General features: G+C 36.4%; 1 protein-coding gene across 5 annotated transcripts in view; it reads left to right on the top strand.

The window, feature by feature from the left end:
• Positions 1-21,257, top strand: part of LOC150094664 (NPC intracellular cholesterol transporter 1-like) — a 672,338-nt gene that overhangs the window by 551,027 nt on the left and 100,054 nt on the right. For all 5 annotated transcript variants that reach the window (XM_090411086.1, XM_090411087.1, XM_090411088.1 and 2 more), the window contains exons 20-21: positions 14,543-14,610; positions 19,161-19,305. In XM_090411086.1, coding sequence (XP_090267212.1) covers positions 14,543-14,610; positions 19,161-19,305 — 213 coding nt within the window. The remainder of the gene's footprint in view (positions 1-14,542; positions 14,611-19,160; positions 19,306-21,257) is intronic.

The following is a 21,257-nucleotide window of genomic DNA, read 5'->3' on the forward strand; positions in this document are numbered from 1 at the left end:
ATGATATGACAAGTATTTGGATATTATTATTATTATTATAGTAACTTTCGTGGAGTCAGTAAACCAATTGCAGGAGACTCAACCATCAACATATCTATCATATTGAACCCTGAAATTATTTACACTTCCTCCATTCATAATGCACTCGAGCAGTGTGCTCCACTCACAAACAACTCTTCATGTAAAAATTCTACTCTGCTGCCCTCTTTCTAGATTCATCCAAATGTGTGCAGCAGCCAATCAACATTCTCTCTCAGTTCTCTCAACTCCCAACTCACAGAACAAATTTCTCCTCTTCGTCATTCATCCTTTCCATTGGTGCTCTCTGTAACAGTCTCCCATCACTTGTGTTTCCCAAGGTGCAGAGTTTTTTTAAGTCAAAGTTGAACAAGTTCCTTCTTGCCCATCCACATTACTAGTGTACCGTAGGTTGACCAACCTCTTATGGTGGATTCTTTATTTAAAAAAAGTCTATCATATAGTCAGCAGCACAGTCTACGCTACAATCAGTTGCAAAGGTAAGCCAGGTTTCACTTTTATATGTGGCATAGTGTACAGATGGTGGTAATATCATTGTATATATAGATAGAGAATTAAGAAATATGGATAGTGGTTGCATGGAGTACAGTGCTCTTCTGCAGTAAGTCCTTGTACTCCGTGAAGGTTTCATGTAATAATAATAATAATATAACTGCACAGGCAGTTCATCCTTCAAGATGCTCTGTCTTGAAGATACTATATTCTTATCCTTCTTCACAACAAAATTCCATCATTACAGACTGTTTCTATCCCATACACTGGAAATCTCTTCATCAAAATAACTGCCCTACTCAAAAGTCATAATATGAGAATTGTCTATAAGCCCATCCAAACCATATGTAGATTTCTTCATATAGACAGTATAAGTGTTTACATTTTTCTATTTTTCGTGGTCTACTTTTCATAGATCATATATGCAGAATTTTTGAAATAAGAAAGTAGGAACATCTTGCTGACATGGTAATACAGAAAAGAAGAAACTTACTCATCATTCTTTCAACAAAAACCACATCATCAGTTGATATACAGCTACCATGTTCTTTCTTGAAAAAAAAAAAAAAAAACTTTCTTTCACATGGAATCAAATAATTCACTCATATGGCTCCCTCAACAAAAACCAAAACCTCGTGAAATGCCATAATGGAAGTCATTAATCAGATCTTGAACATACCTAAGTTCAACTTTTCAGACAGTCCTAGAAGAGAGGTAATTTGTGATACATCACTGGATTCTCATTCTTTGATCGTTAATACTCAAACAGTTTATCTGAGATTTTAAAGTTAACTTATATTTCTTACTTAATCTATCGTAATGTAATTCCTACAATCTTCCTCAGCATTACAACATATGTGGCAAGTAGAAGGAAGAATGATCATGGTAAGATGACGTTAATGGATAAAAATGGTGAAAGGGTAACTGCTGCAGAAGATATTGTTGAGGTATTCAGTGATCAATTCATAAGAGTGTTTCATCTGATCAGGGTGGAATCATGAGGAACTTAAGTGTAGAAGACATGTGTTTGTCATAGTTTATAATTCCGCATATACTCCTTGTTAACAGAAAATTCTGCAGAGAGGATGGCTTAATTGTGAGTGAGCAGGAGATATTTGAGGGAATAAATAAACTTCATATCAATAAGCTGATAGGATTCAATGACATATCACCACACATCTTAAAGGAATGCTCCAGAGAATTGGGAGTAGCATTGGCAATATTGTTTAATAAGAGTCTTACAACAGCACATGTTCCAAGGGAGTAGAAAGAAGGTAAAATTGTTCCACTGCATAAAGGTAGTGATAAGGCTGTGGTTTTCAAATTATAGGAGGTAGAGGAAATGAGAGATCTAGGATTGCTGGTGTTCAAGGACCTGAAATTAAGGGGCCACACTGCACAAGTTGTGAAGACCACATCAGATTAGGCTTCTGATGTGATCTTCACAACTTGTTAATGCCTTGATTAGGCTTCATATGAATTATTGTACACAGATCTGTTGCTGGTTTTTATGGTCACGAGGACAGATTGAGAGAATGTAAATTGCAAAGCCTCATTAATAGGAGAAAGAGGGGGTATATGATTGAGACATAAGCTAGTCAGGGATTGTTATCAGGTTGACATGGAAGAGTTTTTAATAAAACAAGAGAGAGAGTTGGATAGAACAAAAGGCCATTGCTGGAAAATGTATAAATATGGTGTAAGCAGAGGAGTGACGAGCAGATTTTTTTCATGGAGAGTGGTTGGTGAGCGGAGTGCATTGCCTGAGTGTGTTGTGAATGTAGACACATTGAATCAATTTAAGGCATGGTTGGATGAGCATTGTGCACAGTAGTGTGTATCTCCCACAATGAGTCTCGGACTCCATGGAGGTTGGATGTTAATAATAATAATATAATAATAATTGCAACATATGTTAAATTTTAACAAATTTGGCTGCTTCCCTTTATCAAAAATCTGGGAGACTGACATTGCTTAGTTGTCTCAGAGCATTCATTGTGTTGAATTTTCTCAAGAATATTAACTTAATATCCCACCATTATTCAATCTTTAATGTCTTAGTGCTAACTGTTTGTCTAGATTAAGATGTTGCTTGCTTGCAGGTGACAGCAAAGTGATGCTTTGAGACCAGTTTATAAATTTTCCTTTCAGTGCTAATGTATCTAAGTTGGTTTACTTATTGATGTACTTAAAGTTTTGGCAGTAATTTGACTCTTCAATTCCATTCAAATTTTTGTTCCTGGTGACAAATGATGTTAAGAACAACCTTGCTCATTTTGTTTCCATTTTGGGACAACTAAATTATTATTATTACTATTAACATCAGACATACAAGGATTCAAAAGTGTAATGGCAGGAAGTCAACCCTTTCAATAAAAAAAATCATCCAACTGACATAGATCTAGAAGATGTTGAACCAGTACCAACAGATGCAGAAGTGAAGGCAGCTATTATTATTACTATTAACATCAGACATACAAGGATTTAAAAGTGTAATGGCAGGAAGTCAACCCTTTCACGCAAAAAAATCATCCAACTGACATAGATCTAGAAGATGTTGAACCAGTACCAACAGATGCAGAAGTGGAGGCAGCTATTAAAAAACTTAAGAAAAATAAGGCCTTAGGAATGGATAGGATACAAGCAGAACTAAGTAATAGTGCAGGTACAGAATAGTTCAAGCAGCTGTGTCAACTTTTTTTTATTTTTTTATTATTATTTTATTTTCTGTTTCAACATCCTGGTTAACCTGAATGTTTTTTTTTTATTATTATTATTCCTGACACCTCCAAGGAGTCCTAAGACTCATCGCAGGAGGACACCTACAACTGTCTAAACTGATACAACTGTCTCAACCACTACACCGAACCTCTACTACGAATCAACGCCATCTACCGCCCACTTACCACTACAACTAGTATTCTATGTCTGTAAATTGCGTGTGTTCTGAAAGGCTGATTTGTCTGTATGCGGGATGAAAAACCCAAGTTTCCGGGTGAAAAAACCCTGTTACCTCCGTATGAGATTGGCTAACTCACCTTCAATTGAAAATCGTCCAGATAGAGATTTTCCTCCCGTCGCTACGAGAATCGAACTTAGGCCTATTCCAATCGAAGGGCGCAATGTACTGTCGTTCTTCCAGTTGCGCTACGGAAAGGTCGAAGTTCCAGAGAGAGGTTCAGTTGACCTCTGCCACTTTCCCAAACTGGGATAGATGGAGCGTGGAATTTATTTGGTCCCACAGGGCTCAGTACTAGGACCTATATTGTTTAACCTTTATATCAATGACATTGCCAGTGGACTGCAAGGGGATATTCAGTTGTTTGCAGATGATGCGAAGCTGGGAAGGATTCTTAGTAATAGTGCAGATGTGGTAGCCCTGCAAGAGGATTTGAATAAGCTAGATAGATGGGCAAATGAATGGGGGGAAATCAGTTTAATGCAGCAAAATATAAGGTCTTGCGGTTTGGAAAACATCAATGGGATGCTGCATTCTCTATGGGAGAAGTTATACTAGAGGAAGTAGGGGAGACAAGAGATCTGGGGGTTGATGATTGATAGAAACCTGAAGTTTAGGGGACATATTACAAAGGTGGTAAAGGTAACACAGAGGATTGCTGCAATTATGAGAAGGACACTGATCTGCAGAGATAAGAGGTTATCATTCCATTGTATAAGTCTCTGATCAGACCACACTTAGACTATTGTTCTCAGATTTGGTCCCCAAGATTGGAAGGGGATAAATTAACTGTGGAAAGGATACAAAGATGGATGACAAAGATGGTTTCAGGACTGTACAAGCATAGTTATGAGGATCGGCTGAGGGAATGTGGACTGCAGAGTTTGGTGGATAGAAGAAGGAGAGGTGATATGATTGAGACTTTTAAACTGCTGAGAGGTGGTTACAGGGCTGACACTGGGGAGTTCTTTCGCTTGGTTGAATAGCGGGAAGGAGTGATTTCAAGAGGCCATCCCTGGAAGTTACGAAAGGAAACTGTGAGCAAGAGGGTGAGGAGTGGTTTCTTTGCATGGAGGGTGGTTGAACGGTGGAATGCATTGCCTGATGGAGTGGTGAGAGCGAGAATGGTCAATGAGTTTAAGAAGTGGTATGATAGACTTCGTGTTTCTTAAGGGGGACCTCCCCTCGATGAATCTTGACAGACTTTATGTTCTTAGGAAGGATCTCCCACGATGAGTCTTTTGACTCCATGGAGGCCTGAATAATGATAATGATAATAAACTTATCAACAAAATCTGGATTAATAAAACAATTCCAGATGAATGGAATTTGGGTGTCATATATGTCCAAGGTGATGTAATGATATGTTCTAAGAAACTTTCACCAGTTTAGAAAAGGCAGCAAAGAAGATGAATTTGCAGATTAACCAAGAAAAAAACAAAGTATATGCCAGTAACTAGAAAGATTTGTGATAATAATCCTTCTCAAACTGAAATTGGTTCCTATAAATTTGAAATTGCACATAGTTTTATATACTTGGGATCAAAAGTTAATTGTAAAAATAATATCAGTACCAAGATTCAGGGACGTATTCTTTCCACAAATAGATGCTTCTGTGGACTTACGAAACACCTAAATCACATATAATCTCAAGAAAAACAAAGATAATGATGTACAAAGTACTTGTAAGACCAGTATTAACTTATGCCTCTGAAAACTGGGTATTATCAATGGCAGAGGAAAGATTGCTAGGTCTGTTTGAAAGAAGAGTCCAGATATATTTTTGGAGCAGTACAAGAGAATGATGTGTGGAGGAAAAGATATAACCATGAACTATACAGATTATTTAATTTAGTAAGGGGTTGTTATAGGATCAGTGTTGGAGAGGTTTTACAGGAAATGGTGGGAGATCAGGGGAGAACCAGAGGTCATCCTTGGAAGTTGTATAAGGAGGATGTGAGCAAGGGAGTGAGAAGTAGGCATTTTGCATGCATAGTTGTGAATGATTGGAATGCTTTACCTGAGAGGACATGTCTGCAGAGAATTTGAGTGTGTTTAAGGCATGGTATGATGAGCTGTGTGCAAAGGGACCTCCTAGATGAGCCTTTGACTCCATAGGGGTCTTCGGATAATAATAATAATGAGTAGTATGGATTCCTGGAAGTAGTTGTGATGCCTCTACAGTGAATGAGTTTAAGTATAGGTGTAATAAATATTGTGTGAATAATGGTTAGTATGGGTTTCCTGGAATGAGTCTTTTGACTCCATAAAGACAGCTGTATTATTATTTTTTTTATTATTATTTGACACCTCCAAGAAGTCCAAGGACTCATCGAGGGAGGGCACCTGTTCTACAGCTCTGTCTTCCACCATTCAATCACTAGCTGACCACAACTACACCAATGCCATCTATTGCCGACCACCACTGGTATTTCCACATACAATCACAAACATCCATGCCCATGGCAGGATTTGAACCCACAGCCTTTTAGCTGGAGAGTGGATATGCTATCCACTCACATATATACATATATATGTATATAATGCATGTGTGTGCAGAATTTTCTGTTAACAAGGAGTATATGCAGAATTATAAACTATGACAAGCAAAGGAATCAGCTTTCAGCAGTTCCATGACATGAGAATTTGGAGAGGAGGATGGTCATGGTGCATGGGAAGTTGTCAAGAGAGGTTTAAGAAAGCAGTATCCTACTATATACTAAGAGTCATAATGATAAATCAAGTAGGAATTAGATGAATGAATAGGATCAGCAAGAGTTACAGATAAGTTGTGGAGGGAATATAAAGAAAAAAAAAAGTGAAAAAACATGCCCATTAATAGTGACCTATATACCTTGACCTGTATGGTAAGGCGAATTATGAGAGGAAGCTAGCTGATGAGTCCAAAAGGAATCTTAAGTTGCTATATGGCAAGTAAAAGGAGGAATGACTATGAAAGGATGACTTTAAGAAGTGTCACTGATAGGGAAGCAAATCAAGCATTTGGCTTACTAAGTGATCACTTTTCAAAAATGTACCATCTTGTTTGTGATTCTTCAATGTCAGATGTGCTGTGGGAGAACAGAGATCACAGAAAAAAATGGAGGTGCTTAGCATATCAGCTAATGTATTAAGACAGTGTGCAAGAGAATTGGCACCTCAACCCCAAGTTGTTTAATTCAATCCTCAGTTCTGGAAAAGTTCCAATGAAGTCGAGAGGGGGGGGGGGAATGATTCCACTGCATAAATGAGGCTCCAAGGCAGAAGCAGCAAATTATAGGCCAATCAGTATATCAGAAGTGGTGGTTAAGGTTTTGGAGAAATTGGTAAAAGTCAGAATTCAGAACTGGGTAAACAGAAATATGATAGTTTTATAAGGAGCAACATGGTTTTGTGAAAAGTAGATCTTGCCTCAGTAATACTGTTATACTTTCCAAAGGCATTTAACAGAATTCCACATGGAACTCTGTTGCCTAAATTGGAGCAAATGAGAATGGATCCAAAGCTGGTGATTTGGACTATAGGATGGCTGATGGATAGATAAAAGAGTACTTTATGGAGAAGTTGAGTCCAGAAGGAGGTAGGTGACTAGTGTACCTCAGGACTCAGTACTTGGGCCTCTGAAGTGTAATTTGTACATTTGATATATAGGAATTAAATTGGTGGGAAATATCCAGTTGTTTAATGATGCAAAATTGGAAAGGGCCACAGTCAATGAAGGTGATGTCGTGATCTTGCAGGATGACTTAAATAAACTGGGCAGTATGGACAAAAGTAAATGGCTGCCAATTTAATGTGGTCCAATGTAAGTTGATGCACTTTGGAAGGATGAGATCACAAGCAGTGTACTATACTAATGGAACTGAACTGCAAGAAGCTGACGAGGCCAAGGGGGATGAGGAGTGATTGTGGACAGGAAATTGAAGTTGAGAGGGCATATTGCAAAAGTGACCAAAACAGCACATCAAATTACATGGTTGTTGAAGAACACAGTAACAAGCAGGGATAGGGAAGTTATTGTTCCCCTTTATAAGGCTACATCTGGACTGTTGTGTGCAGATCTGGTTGCTTGGATTTGTTAGTGATGAAGAGGTTTCAGAGGCAACTGTCAAACGTGGCAAGTCTGTGGAATGATTCTTATGAGAATAGATTGGAGGTCTGTGGGATTCAAAAACTACCTGATAGCATAAGAGAGGAGACATAACAGAAGCATATAAGTTATTAAAGGGGTTTTATAGGATTGGCACTGCTGACTTTGGTTCAGTACAGTGCAGGAGGGGTCACTCAAAATTGAGTAAGAGTGTGGTTAACGATGGTGTTAGAACTAATTTTTATTTTTATTTTTTATTTTATTTTATTTTTTTTTTTGCTGCTTAGAGGTGGTGAATGGGTGGAATGTGTTGCTAGAGGTGGCTGTGAGTTAATGAGTTTAAAGAGAGGTATGATAAGTATTGTGTGAATAATAGCCAGTGTGTCATAATAGAGTCTCCCACAATGAGTCTTCCAAATCCATGGAAATATCCTTATTATAATAATAAAAATTAAAAAACTACTTAGTCCACCTGTCGTACTAAAGATTTATAATAATTTTTTGCAGGTAGGAGTCACATAAAAAAGTTAGGAGGATAGATCATATAAGAACTTAATGTCTCTTTGCCAAATCTGATGAAATGCCCTAGAGATCAAAAGCAGTTTCCACATCCAAAGAACTTCTGTCAACTGATAATGGGGATATTATAATAATAATCTCAGAACTCATTATGTGGGAATTCACTAAACTTATTGCTTGTCCCTAAGAACATAATGGGCAACTAGTGAATAGTTCAAACTAATGGATACTTCATAACACTTACATAGTTAATGGAGTGACAAATTCTTCACAGGATTTTAACACTGGTTTTCATGAGTTTTATCCTCAATCTTGGGTTATCTTCAATAGTTAAGTTCTTCCTATTCATTATTTTATTGGCCATAATACATTTTTGGGTAATTTTGAATCCCAAGCAAAGAAATCTTCATTCAGTAAACTTATTCAATTTATTGTATTGGTCAGTAATTTTTCCCTGGGAATATTATTGACAACTAGCCTTGAAAGATATTTTTTATGGCACTATAGGTGGTCTTTGCATTCCTTGGCAGATGTATGGCACATCACATTATACAGTACATTAATGTCTTTTATTTCTTTGTATTTGAATCAAGTTTCTCTGTTATTATTATTTCTTGCATTTTCTTGATTCCAATTTTGATTTTTCTTAAGTTTTTTTTTTCTTTTATGACATTTTTAGTTTCTTCACTGTTTAATCGAGCTTCCAATTTGACTGTTAATTTAAAGCAAGAATCACTTCAGTTAATCTTGGGTTTTAATATTGTTTTTAGACTTGTGAATATAATAGAGTAAGTTGAGCTAAATTATCCTGCATCTGCTTAGTTGCTTTTACATTTTTCTTTCATTTTTCATTTTGTTAAATACCTTAGGTTATTTGATAAGTGCTGATATGTCCTTTTTGAGATAATTTCTTAAATTACAGCTTATTTTGGCAACAAATTACACAACAAATTAAGGATTTTTTCAAACTCAATTTCATCATCTTGGTGACTGCTTGTAGTCAAATTTGTAATCATGTAATGTTTTAACTTTAAATACTACTAAGTTGCTTTAAAGAACAAAGTTTGAGACAAATATAGTTAAAGTTTTGTTGCTTGTTCTGAGAGGTGATGCTTCCATTGACATTACCTTCAGGCTATATGGGACAGTTGCTTGTAACACGTGTCAACTCGTGGGGGTGATCAGCGGTAGGAAATTAATTTCTAATAAAATTACTTTAATCCTTTATCCAAGTGTGAGCAAACAAAGTTTGCACCTGAAAGTATCTTCAGGACTGGGGTAAGGTGGTACAACACCAGGGAAACTCATTGCAAAGGTGGAGCAAGCTACCAACACTCCTATCTCAGTATCTCTCATAATGCAAAACACATCTCCTTGCAGATATGTCTAATGTTATGCATTAAGGGAAGGGCCACAACCCAGACTAGTTTCGACCTTTATTGAGGTCTCTTCAGTGGGAGCCAGGCCCAAGTGGAGATACCAGGCAGAAGCATTAGCAGGTCATCTCTACCTATAGGAGTTGCCAAATGGTGTGCCACCCTTTTTTATTAAATTACTCTGGATTTAGAGAAAGATGTTGAAAGTTTATTTTTCACTTGGTTAGAGTATAATAAAATTAGTTTAATCCTTACTTTCAACATCTTTCTCTAAATCCAGAGTAATTTATTAAAAAAGGGTGGCACACCATTTGGCAACTCCTATAGGTAGAGATGACCTGCTAATGCTTCTGCCTGGTATCTCCACTTGGGCCTGGCTCCCACTGAAGAGACCTCAATAAAGGTCGAAACTAGTCTGGGTTGTGGCCCTTCCCTTAATGCATAACATTAGACATATCCACAAGGAGATGTGTTTTGCATTATGAGAGATACTGAGATAGGAGTGTTGGTAGCTTGCTCCACCTTTGCAACGAGCCTGGTGTTGTACCATCTTACCCCAGTCCTGAAGATACTTTCAGGTGCAAACTTTGTTTGCACACACTTGGATAAAGGATTAAACTAATTTTATTATACTCTAACCAAGTGAAAAATAAACTTTCAACATCTTTCTCTAAATCCAGAGTAATTTATTAAAAAAGGGTGGCACACCATTTGGCAACTCCTATAGGTAGCGATGACCTGCTAATGCTTCTGCCTGGTATCTCCACTTGGGTCTGGCTCCCACTGAAGAGACCTCAATAAAGGTCGAAACTAGTCTGGGTTGTGGCCCTTCCCTTAATGCATAACATTAGACATATCTGCAAGGAGATATGTTTTGCATTATGAGAGATACTGAGATAGGAATGTTGGTAGCTTGCTCCACCTTTGCAACGAGTTTCTCTGGTGTTGTACCACCTTATCCCAGTCCTGAAGATACTTTCAGGCCAAACTTTGTTTGCTCACACTTGGATAAAGGATTAAACTAATTTTATTATACTCTAACCAAGTGAGAAATTAATTTCAGTTGTTAATCTTATGCTGATACGGATGTTGATCATTAAGTGTAACTGAACAACCGATACAGTTTTACTAAGTTATATTCAAGCCAAGAGGGTGGGAAAAAAAAATCACTTATATACATTTATAATTATGAAAATTGGAGGTAAATTACTCACTTCTTGAAAGACCACCATACAAACTATCTGTCAGTTATCAGCTATTGCCTTCTCCAGTTTTGCATCATTAGCAGACAACTGAATATCCTCCTTTAATTTTTTCAGTATATCATTGATATACAAATTAAAGTACAGTGTCCTGAGGTACTCCACAGTCACCCTCATTTTCTTAGATTCCACTCCACCATATACTACTCTCTGGTGCCTGTCTGTCAGACCCCAATCCCTTACCCATGCTACTAGCTTCATATCCATTCCCATTTGCTCTAACTTTTGTAATTGTTTTCCATGTGGTATTCTCTCAGATGCCTTTTCCAAGTCCAGTAGTATCATGGTGTAGCCATTTCCTTTATCCAATTCCACTATCACTTTATTATAAAATGTGAATATATTACTAAGACAGAACACCCTTTACAAACCTGTACTGCCTAGAGACATTAACAACCACTCTGATATATTGAAAGTTTATTTTTCACTTGGTCAGACTATAATAAATTTAGTTTAATCCTTTATCCAAGTGTGTGCAAACAAAGTTTGTGCCTGAAAGTATCTTCAGGACAAGGGTAAAGTGGTATAACTCCTTGCAAAGGTGGAGCAAGCTACCAACACTCCTATCTCAGTATCTCCCATAATGCAAAACACATCTCCTTGTGGATATGTATAATGTTATGCATTAAGGGAAGGGCCACTACCCAGATTAGTTTCGACCTTTATTGAGGTCTCTTCAGTGGGAGCCAGGCCCAAGTGGAGATACCAAGCAGAAACATTAGCAAGGTCGTCTCCTCCTATAGGAGTTGCCAAACGGTGTGCCACCTTTTTATCCTGAAGTCCTGAAGATACTTTCAGGCGCAAACTTTGTTTGCATACACTTGGATAAAGGATTAAACTAAATTTATTTTTAATTTTGTATATTGTTAAATAAATTTAACAATATACTCTGATATATTGATTGGCATGTAGTGTGCTACTTCTGTCTAGTAGCCACTTTCAAGTAATGAAACTATCAAACCTTTTTTCAACTCCCTTGGAACCTTGCCAGAATTGAGACTTATATTGAACAACTTCATCAGAGACAATGCCAATTCTCGTGCACACTCATAGTACATGGGCTGACATGCCATCTATTCACATTGATATGTTTTTCACTCTTCTGAGCACCTGTTATTCATCTCCCTCAATTCTGACATGTGTCTCAGTTATGTGAGTAACTACAAAATCTCCTCCTGGATGAGATACACCTTGACAAAGTGATCACTCAAGAACTCAACTATTTCATTCCCCTCTGTCATCTCCCTACCATCAGGATTGATTAGTCATCTTTCAATAGTCTCTTGCTACAGAATGAAAAAAAACTCTTTTGGGTTTACTTTGGCTTACTTGGCTAATTTTCTCTCATAATCTGATATGGCCTTTCTTACTATAGTAGTCACCCTTCTTGCTTGCACTTTGTAGTGCTTATGAGTATACTGATCACCTTTTTTTTTATTTATATTTCCCTCCACAATGTTTTCTTTTTTCTTTTTGCAGCCTCTTGCTTTATGTCTTTACTCATCCCCTTAATCCCCACTTAATTTATTCTCCTAACTGTGGATATGCAGTCTGATGCTGCTTCTATCAAACAATTCCTGATCACTTCTCATGCACTAATGACATTCTTTTCTTGCAGCTTCTCCAGCTATGGCACTGCTCCAAGAAGCTTCCTAAGTCTGTAATTACTGGCTTTATACTTCAACATAAACCCTATCTTCATGGAGTCCTTTCTTTTCTTTTCTTTTTTTATCTTTCTCTGTCTTGATAGAGAATTCCACATGTTCAGCATCTTCTCAGAACCAGTCTGCATGGTCACTCTTCACACTGTTGTTATACATAAGTATAACAACAGTGTGGAGAGTGTTGTTATACATAAGTATATTGCTAAGATATAACCCCCTTAAATAAATCTATGCTGATTATCACAACTATATATATTATATATCGATAGTGCTAGTATTGATTATTAAACATACTTATTCACAAGAATAAATGATAATTTTTATTATTGCAAATTCAGCCAGAAACTTAATTGGCCATCATCAGTGCATCAACATAACCCCAAGGTGAAGCTATAACAAAGAATGTTAATCCTATTTGCAGAGCTGAACAAAATACCAGAATGCCATATTGGGGATTACAAAGTAAAATGAGTTTACAGTTAAAGATAAACCTAAAATTAAAATGATTTGAAATATGAAAATTAAAAATTAACAAAATTTAGATAACTACAAGTAACTGAATAAGACAACATTATATTATAAAAAATAATGCTAGCATCAATCCAGTTTTGGATTCTAATGCTCACCAATCTATCCAGCATCTTACTCCAGGTGTGTGTGTGTGTGTGTGCACGCACATGCACACACACACACACACACACACACACTTTGCCTATAATTCAAAGTATGAGCCTTTTCACCCATTTTGTGAAGTGGAACAATGTATAATGATGTACTAGTAATGTTTTAAGTTTATGACCTCAACTTCCCTTTTATTACATTCATTTGATTAAAACATCATTCACATGGTAACCTGCTTGCTGGTATAATGGCTAGAAGTTCAAGTAATTTTGGCAGAAATAAAAATCTGTTCTTTTACTTTGTTCTTTCAAAAAGGTCCTGTGTGTTTAGATGCTTCCCCATAACTTTAAATTCATTGCCAAATTTACTGAAACTGTTTTTACTTCATTGTTATTAAAATATTTGCTGAAATATTTACCCAAAATATTAATTTCTTCTTTCCTCACATCTTCCAGATCTTCAAACCAGGTAAATTTGAGACAGCTTTAGCAATTTTTAATTCATTATCATTATTTTTTTTTATCAACTATATTACTCATTCATTGATTAGATTTTTTTTTTCCCCAATCAACATACGAACATCTCTCAGCTTGCATTACAAGGGTGTGCTGCACTGCACAGTTGTGATAATCATCATTATCACTTATGAGGTAGAACCATGTAACTTACACATTATTCTACATATGTCCCACAAAGTGTTATACACTTGTTATAATGCTGCTGCTGCACCACTTGCAATCCTCTGAGAAAAAAAGTATTTCCCTTGTTGCACAAACCAGTCCTCAGCTGCAGATACGACTTCATCATCATCTGTGGTAAATTCTGTTCCTTTCAAGTCGTTCTTTAAATTTGGGAATAGGAAACAGTCAGATAGAGCCATGTGAGGCAGACACTGAAAGCTCAAGAAACGTATTGTTCAAGTAACATCAACTGCATCCTGAATGGAGAACCCTGTGGAACAAGTAAAACATTGTAGCCATTTTTATATTTAGCCAGAAATATTCCATATAAAATAAATTTATATGGAATAACATAGGAATTAGTCAAAATAGTAAACTGGTTGTGTGCAATAGTGTTCAAACCAGTTTTAAGTTATTGATTCAAGAACTGGGTTAAAATATAACACTTGATCAAACACTGCGGCATCAATGTTAGTATTAAAAATATGGTTATTAGGAAAGAACTTGACATTGTTAGTGTTCAGGAATGTTAGTAGAATGTTTTCTCATACTATGAGTGAGTTTAGTCAGTTGTTGCTGGAAACAGGGAGTGCTTTTTCAGTAACTGAGTACAAGAAAAGCTATGATAAATGTTCTGTGGGTAAATGGATCTCATATTATGAGGACATGGATTCTGTGCAAATGCCAAACCTAATAATAATAATCATCCTGTTACATTTTATTAAATTATTTGAAGTTTTGTTCTACTCAGAACCTTCCAACTAATTAATTATTTTTATGATGTACTCCATTTCTTCTTATCTGTAGATATTGATTTTTCATGTTTTCATTTATTTGCAGAGGGAAAGCAATGTTTGAATCTGCAGTGGAATTTTTAACAATGGAAAATGGAACTGAAAGAATTGGAGGTAGGCTTGTAATAATATTCTTACATATCTGAACCTATAGTGAATATTTTCATTTTACTTTGTTTGTGTATTTAAAAATATTTTCACTTACATTATGTAAAAATATGAGAGTATGCAAAACTCTTTACATACTGCAACAGCTTATATTGTCATGCAATATAAGCTGGTGAGAGGAACTTATCAATTAGATGTAGGGTAAATAATGCATAGCTTAATATGGTACAAGAATGAGAAGTCATCCCCTAGAAGTCACATAAGGTTCATGTAAGCAAAGAAGTGAAACGTGGACATTTTTTCATGGAGAAGGAGTAGAAATATGTACCAAAGAGAGTAGGAAGTCAGTAGAATATACTTTGCTAGAATGGGTGGTGCACTTATACTGAATGTGTATATTGCATGACAAATATTGCAGTATGTAAAGAGTTTTGCATCTTGTAACTCTATAGAGTGCTGTAATAATACTAATAATATTTAAGTGATACATAAAATTTGAATAAATACCAGAAAATTTAGAGAAACATAAAATAAATAGAAAGTTTTTCCTTTATCCTCTTAATAATTTACTTTCTGAATTTGATTTAGAGGTATATTTTCTAACTTATTTTACAATTACACAATTTAGATAATGCTTGTGCTTACCAAATAGGGATTGTTAAATATTTAAGGGAGAATGTTATGAAAAAAGTACAAAATTATGTCCACCAAAACAATGTGCTACCATTCACTCTGAGGCTGTTTGGTGCAAGGGCAAGGTCAAGTGCATAATGAATTTCAACAAAATTCATTAAGCCATAATGTCTGGTTTATTTGCACATGAAGGAGGGCAAAATAAATCTAATAGGTCTAATCAGACCTATTAGGTCTAATCAGATGTTGGAAAGGATGCAGAGGCAATTGAATTAGGTAGTTTCTGATCTATGGAATGTTGAATATGAGGAAAGGTTGAGAAGATGCAGTTTACAGTCTAGTGGATAGGAGGAAAAGGGGTGATATGATAGAGATGTACAAGTTTAGAGATGTTTAACTTGTATGTTAATGATATTGGCAAAGATTTGCATGGAGATATTCAGTTGTTTGCAGATGATGCAAAGTTGGGATGATCTGTGAAGAGTAGAGAAGATGCTGTGGTGTTACAAGAAGACTTGAATAAATTTAGTGAATAGGCATGGGATTGGGGATGCAAGTTCAATGTTGCAAAATATAAGGTTTTAAAATTTGGGAAACAAAGATGGGATGTAGAATTTATGGTTGGTGGGGATATATTGTCAGAGGTAGAGGAAATGAGAGATATTGGGGTGATAGTGGATAAGGGTCTGAAATTTACGGGACACATTGCCAAAATTGTGAGGACAACATGAAGACTACTGAGAATGATGCAGAGGACACTGACTTATAGAAGTAGGGAGATTCTTATTCTATTGTATAAAGCTTTAATTAGGCCACACATGGACTAATGTGCACATATTTGAGTAGCTTTCTTTGGAATGTTAAATATGAGGAAAGGTTGAGAAGATGCAATTTACAGAGTCTTGTGGGTAGGAGGAAGAGGGGAGATATGATAGAGACCTACAAGTTAGTAAAGGGTTGTTTTTTACCGAAAGATTGCCGGGGAATGGAAGGAAGGTAAGATACTGCCATTGCATAAGGGTGGTAGCATCCAGAAGTGTCTAATTATATGCCTATATTGTTTAACCTTTATATCAATGACATTGTCAGTGTATTTCAGGGGGTGGGGGGATATTCAGTTGTTTGCAGATGATGTAAAGCTGGGAAAAGTTATTAGTAATAGTGCAGATGTGGTAGCCCTGCAAGAGGATTTGAATAAGCTAGATGGATGGGCAAATGAATGGGGTGTCAGTTTAATGCATCAAAGTGTAAGGTCTTGAAGTTTGGGACACTTCATACTCTATTGGAGGAGCTGTACTGGAGGAAATAGGAGAGACAAGAAATCTGGGGTTGATGATTGTTAGAAATCTGAAATTCAGGGGACATATTGCGAAGATGGTGATGGTAACCCAGAGGATTGCTGCAATACTGAGAAGGACGCTGACCTGCAGAGATAAAAGAGTTAGTATTTTGTTGTATAAGACCCTTATCAGACCACACTTAGACTATTGTTCTCAGATTTGTTCCCCAGGATTTGAAGAGGATAAATTAACTGTGGAAAGGGTACAAAGGCAGATATCAAAGATGGTTTCAGGATTGTTCAATTTTAGTTATGAGGATCAGCTAAGGGAATGTGGACTGCAGAGTTTGGTAGATAGAAGGAGAGGTGATATGATTTAGACTTGTAAACTGTTGAGAGGTTGTTACAGTATTTACACTGGGGAGTTCTTTTGCTTGGTTGAACAGCGGGAAGGAGTGATGTCAAGGGACCATCCATTGAAGTTACGACAGGAAGCTGTGAGCAATAGGTTGAGGAGTGGTTTCTTTGCATGGAGGAGGTTGAACCATGGAATGTATTGCCTGATAGAGTGGTGAGAGCGAGAACAGTCAATGAGTTTAAGGAGTGGTATGATAGACTTTGTGTTTCCTAGGAGGGACCTCCTCAAAGGAGTCTTGATAGACTTTGTGTTTCCTAGGAAGGACCACCCGTGATGAGTCTTTTGACTCCATGGAGGCCTGAATAATAATAATAATAATAATCTTTTATCCAATCACATCTGTTTCATGTTAGTCTTTCAAAAGCTTTTGCAAAATCCTAGTACACCACTGTATGTTCATCTCCCCTGTCCAAGGTATTTGTACCTTGTTATAGTACATAAGAGGATTTGAATAAGCTAGATGGATGGGCAAATGAATGGGGTGTCAGTTTAATGCATCAGAGTGTAAGGTCTTGAGGTTTTGGACACTTCATACTCTATTGGAGGAGTTGTACTGGAGGAAGTAGGGGAGACAAGAGATATGGGGTTGATTGATAGAAACCTAAAATTCAGGGGATATATTGCGACATATCAAATCACTTGGTTACTGAAGATTACTTTGATGAGCAGAGACGAGCACGTTATTGTTCCTCTGTATCGAGCCTTGATAAGATCCCATCTTTACTACTGTGCCCAGATTTGGGCACCAGGGTTTCTTCTTGATGGGGAGTGGGTGGAGAGGATCCAGAGGCAGGTCTATGGAATGAATCTTATGAGAACAGATTGAAGATTTGTGGGTTGCAGAAATTGGTTGATAGGCGGAAAAGGGGTGATATGATTGAGATTCAAATTACTGAAGGATTTCTATAAATTTAATTCAGAGGATATTTTTGAGAACAGGACTGGTGTGGGAGGAATAGGGGCCATCCATGGAAACTGGACAAGAGTGTGGTTAAAGGGTGTTAGAGCTAGGTTTTTTACTTGGAGAGTAGTAAATCAGTGGAATAAGCTGCCTGAGTCTGTTGTGAGTGCCATGACTGTGAATGAGTTCAAGGCAAAGTATGATAGATACTGTGTGAATGTTGAATAGTTGTTCTTGACATGATGTTTGGGCCTCCCTCGATGAGTCTAAGGACTCCTTGGAGTTGCTCGTAATAATAAGAAGTTAGTAAAATATGATCTCCCTTTAACAAACCCATGCTGATAACCACAGAAAATACTGCTGTTTTGAATCCATCTCTGTAGTACCTTCACCACAACTCCAAATATACAAATTGACCTATAATTTGAAGTTACAGCATTATCACTATCTTTATTATTATTATTATATAACACCTCCAGGGAGTCAAAGACTCATCGAGGAGGGCACCTGCTCTACAATTCTCCATCTCCAACACTCCACTTACCACAACTACCTTCATCATCTACACCAGTGCCATCTACTGCAAACCAACACCACTATTTTCACAGACAATCACAAACATTCATGCCCAAGGTGGTTCAAACCTGCAGCCTTTTGGCTGGAGAGCAGATATGCTTCCTTCTACTTGTCTCATATCTAAAAAAAAAAAAACTCTATTGTTTTTCTTTGCCTGGTTTGTCAATTTCTGGTCATACTACATTTTTGTTTTCCTTACTAACTGAGTCACTCTGCTGGCTTGTTCTTTATTATTATTATTAGACACCTCCAGGGAGTCCAAAGACTCATCGAGGAAGGTCACCCACTTCACAGCTCTCCGTCTCCAAAAAACTACAGCAAACTGCAATCACCATCATCATCTGCACCACTACCATCTACTGGCCACCACTAGTTTCTTCTCAGACGATCACAAACATCCAAGCCCGACAGCAGGATTCAAACCTGCCGTGGGCATTGGCTAGAGAGTGGATACGCTAACCACTCGGCCAATCAGGCTGGCTAGACCAGTCTGATAGATAGATATTTTGTAATTTAATGTATATGAATTAGAAATCTTTAGGTCTTTAGTTCAGGGAGTAATGCATTAATATAAAAAGATGACTCTGTTAGTAGTGAGATATCATAAGCAGTAACAATTATGACATGGTTGCTTAAGTTAGCCACATGTCATCATTCTTACTTATTCTATTTTAATAATTAATGTTATATTTTATCTATATTTTAAGGACCAAGGATTTTTGATTTCTATTATTTTTGTTATATTGCAGCTACAAATATTATGACTTATCATACAGTTCTGAAAACATCCAAAGACTTTTATGAATCACTCAGATGGTCCCGTATTGTAGCAGAATGGCTTACCAAAGCAATCACTAAAAATGCATCTTCAAATGTCAGAGTAATTCCTTACAGGTAGTAAAATATCAGTATATCATATTTTTTTTTATTAACCACCATAAATTAAAAATAATAATATTTATTGTTATTATTATTTTGTGACACCTCCGAGAAGCCCAAAGACTCATCGAGGGAGGGCACCTACTCAACAACTCTTTGTCTCCACCAACTACACTGAACCACCACTACCAACATCATCTATACTAATGCCATCTACTGCCTACCGATTTGTCTGTATGAGAGATAAAAAAACGAAGTTTCCTGGGATAAAAACCCTGCTACCTCCATATGAGATTGGCTAACTAACTTTCAATTGAAAAATTCCCATATATAAAGATTCCTCTTGTCGTGACACGAATTGAACTTAGGCCTTTTCTAATCGAAGGGTACTATGTACCATCATTTTGAATTGAAAAAGAAGGAATTTTTCTTATGGTGTTTGCTCCACTAAAATAATATAATATAATAATGATGTAACAAATAATAATAATAGATCTGTACAAGCTTCCATAATCCTTAAATTGCATTAGTTGATAATTGAAAGTGGTATATTAAATGTTTCCTCCAAAGGAAAAGATATTCATTAGTCTTGACCTCAGTTTCCCAGTTCAACTTTTCTACTCATGCTAATTTTATTTTATCAGATAATGCTCTTAAATAGTATTATTAAAATTTGGTCACTGGGATTTCAAGGGTACAGGGGCAGATAACAAAAATGATATCAGGACTCTATGTAGAGTGTTGGTTGTGAACATTGACTGAGTACATGCAAATTGCGTTTGGACCATGGAATGCACTGTTTGATATGGTGCAGATGGCAATTAGGTTTAAGGAATGGCATGATGGTCTTTGTGTTGTCCAAGATGAGTTTATCATGATGAGTCTTGTGACTCCATGGTGGTCCTTAACTCACATTATGTAAATTACTCAGATGTGTGATTAATTCACTTACAGCACCTTTAATTGCTATTTTCATCACTAAATATATGAAAGCAATACTACAATGTTCAAGAAGAATTAAAACTAATAGATTTATGGCTTGGTAGTTTTACACTGAGCATATGTTATTATTAACTATAATTAAATATTAAACAGAATAGTAAAGTAATATGTTCAATATTAAAATAGTACAGCAATCCCTTGATTAGTGCGTAATTTTTTTTACATTACCCAAATTCGATTAGTGTGCCTATATGCATCTTAAAAATAAATGTTACAGATTTTAAAAATTTTCCATCTATACATTTTGATGGCTAACTATTTTAAAAAATCACTCACCAGAATGAAATAGTTTAGTTACCGATTTAAAACATTTTACAAAGTTATTTTTAATGGTATACTACACTACTTTCATGTACACTATGTTCCAAATTTTTACCACCCAAATTTATGTCATCCTATAGTACGCCCACAGATTCGAGACACTTCTGCGCATGTCACAAAAAGGAGAATCCATTCTGATTATAGGGTAATCAATCTGTCTTCTGGGATGAGTTGCTTATTATTACACATCAGAAAATTAACTTCTTTTTTATGATCATTGTAGTTTTTAAAGTGGTAACTATTTGCTTGTATAACAGTTGGGAAATTTTATCTATAAAGCACGTGATTTTGCGTGTTGGCGACCAATTCATATGTCCTTCATTTCTTTCTCCCCTTCAATGATAACATCCAAGAGTTAATTAAATCTCATTCTGAAGAATTGAGTGATTCTGACCTGCTAAATTTAGATGCACAGCGGAAAGATCCCAAAGAATATGAAGAAAATTTAACCACTGATAGTCAGCCAAAAGAGATTTCACAGAAACAATTTGAAAATATTTTTTGTACAATCGAAGTTTTTAAACAGCAATGCTTAGAGGCTGATCCTGATGAAGTGAGAAGCAGTAAACTTTGCAGAAGAGTAGAAGAGGCAATAGGGCCATACCGTTGGTTGTATGAAAAAAAAGGAAGCAAAATGCCCGCCA

Source organism: Typopeltis vanoorti, chromosome 21 (assembly GCF_054136105.1).
Source record: "Typopeltis vanoorti isolate ZY-2024b chromosome 21, IOZ_Tvanoo_1.0, whole genome shotgun sequence".
NCBI lineage: Eukaryota > Metazoa > Arthropoda > Arachnida > Uropygi > Thelyphonidae > Typopeltis > Typopeltis vanoorti.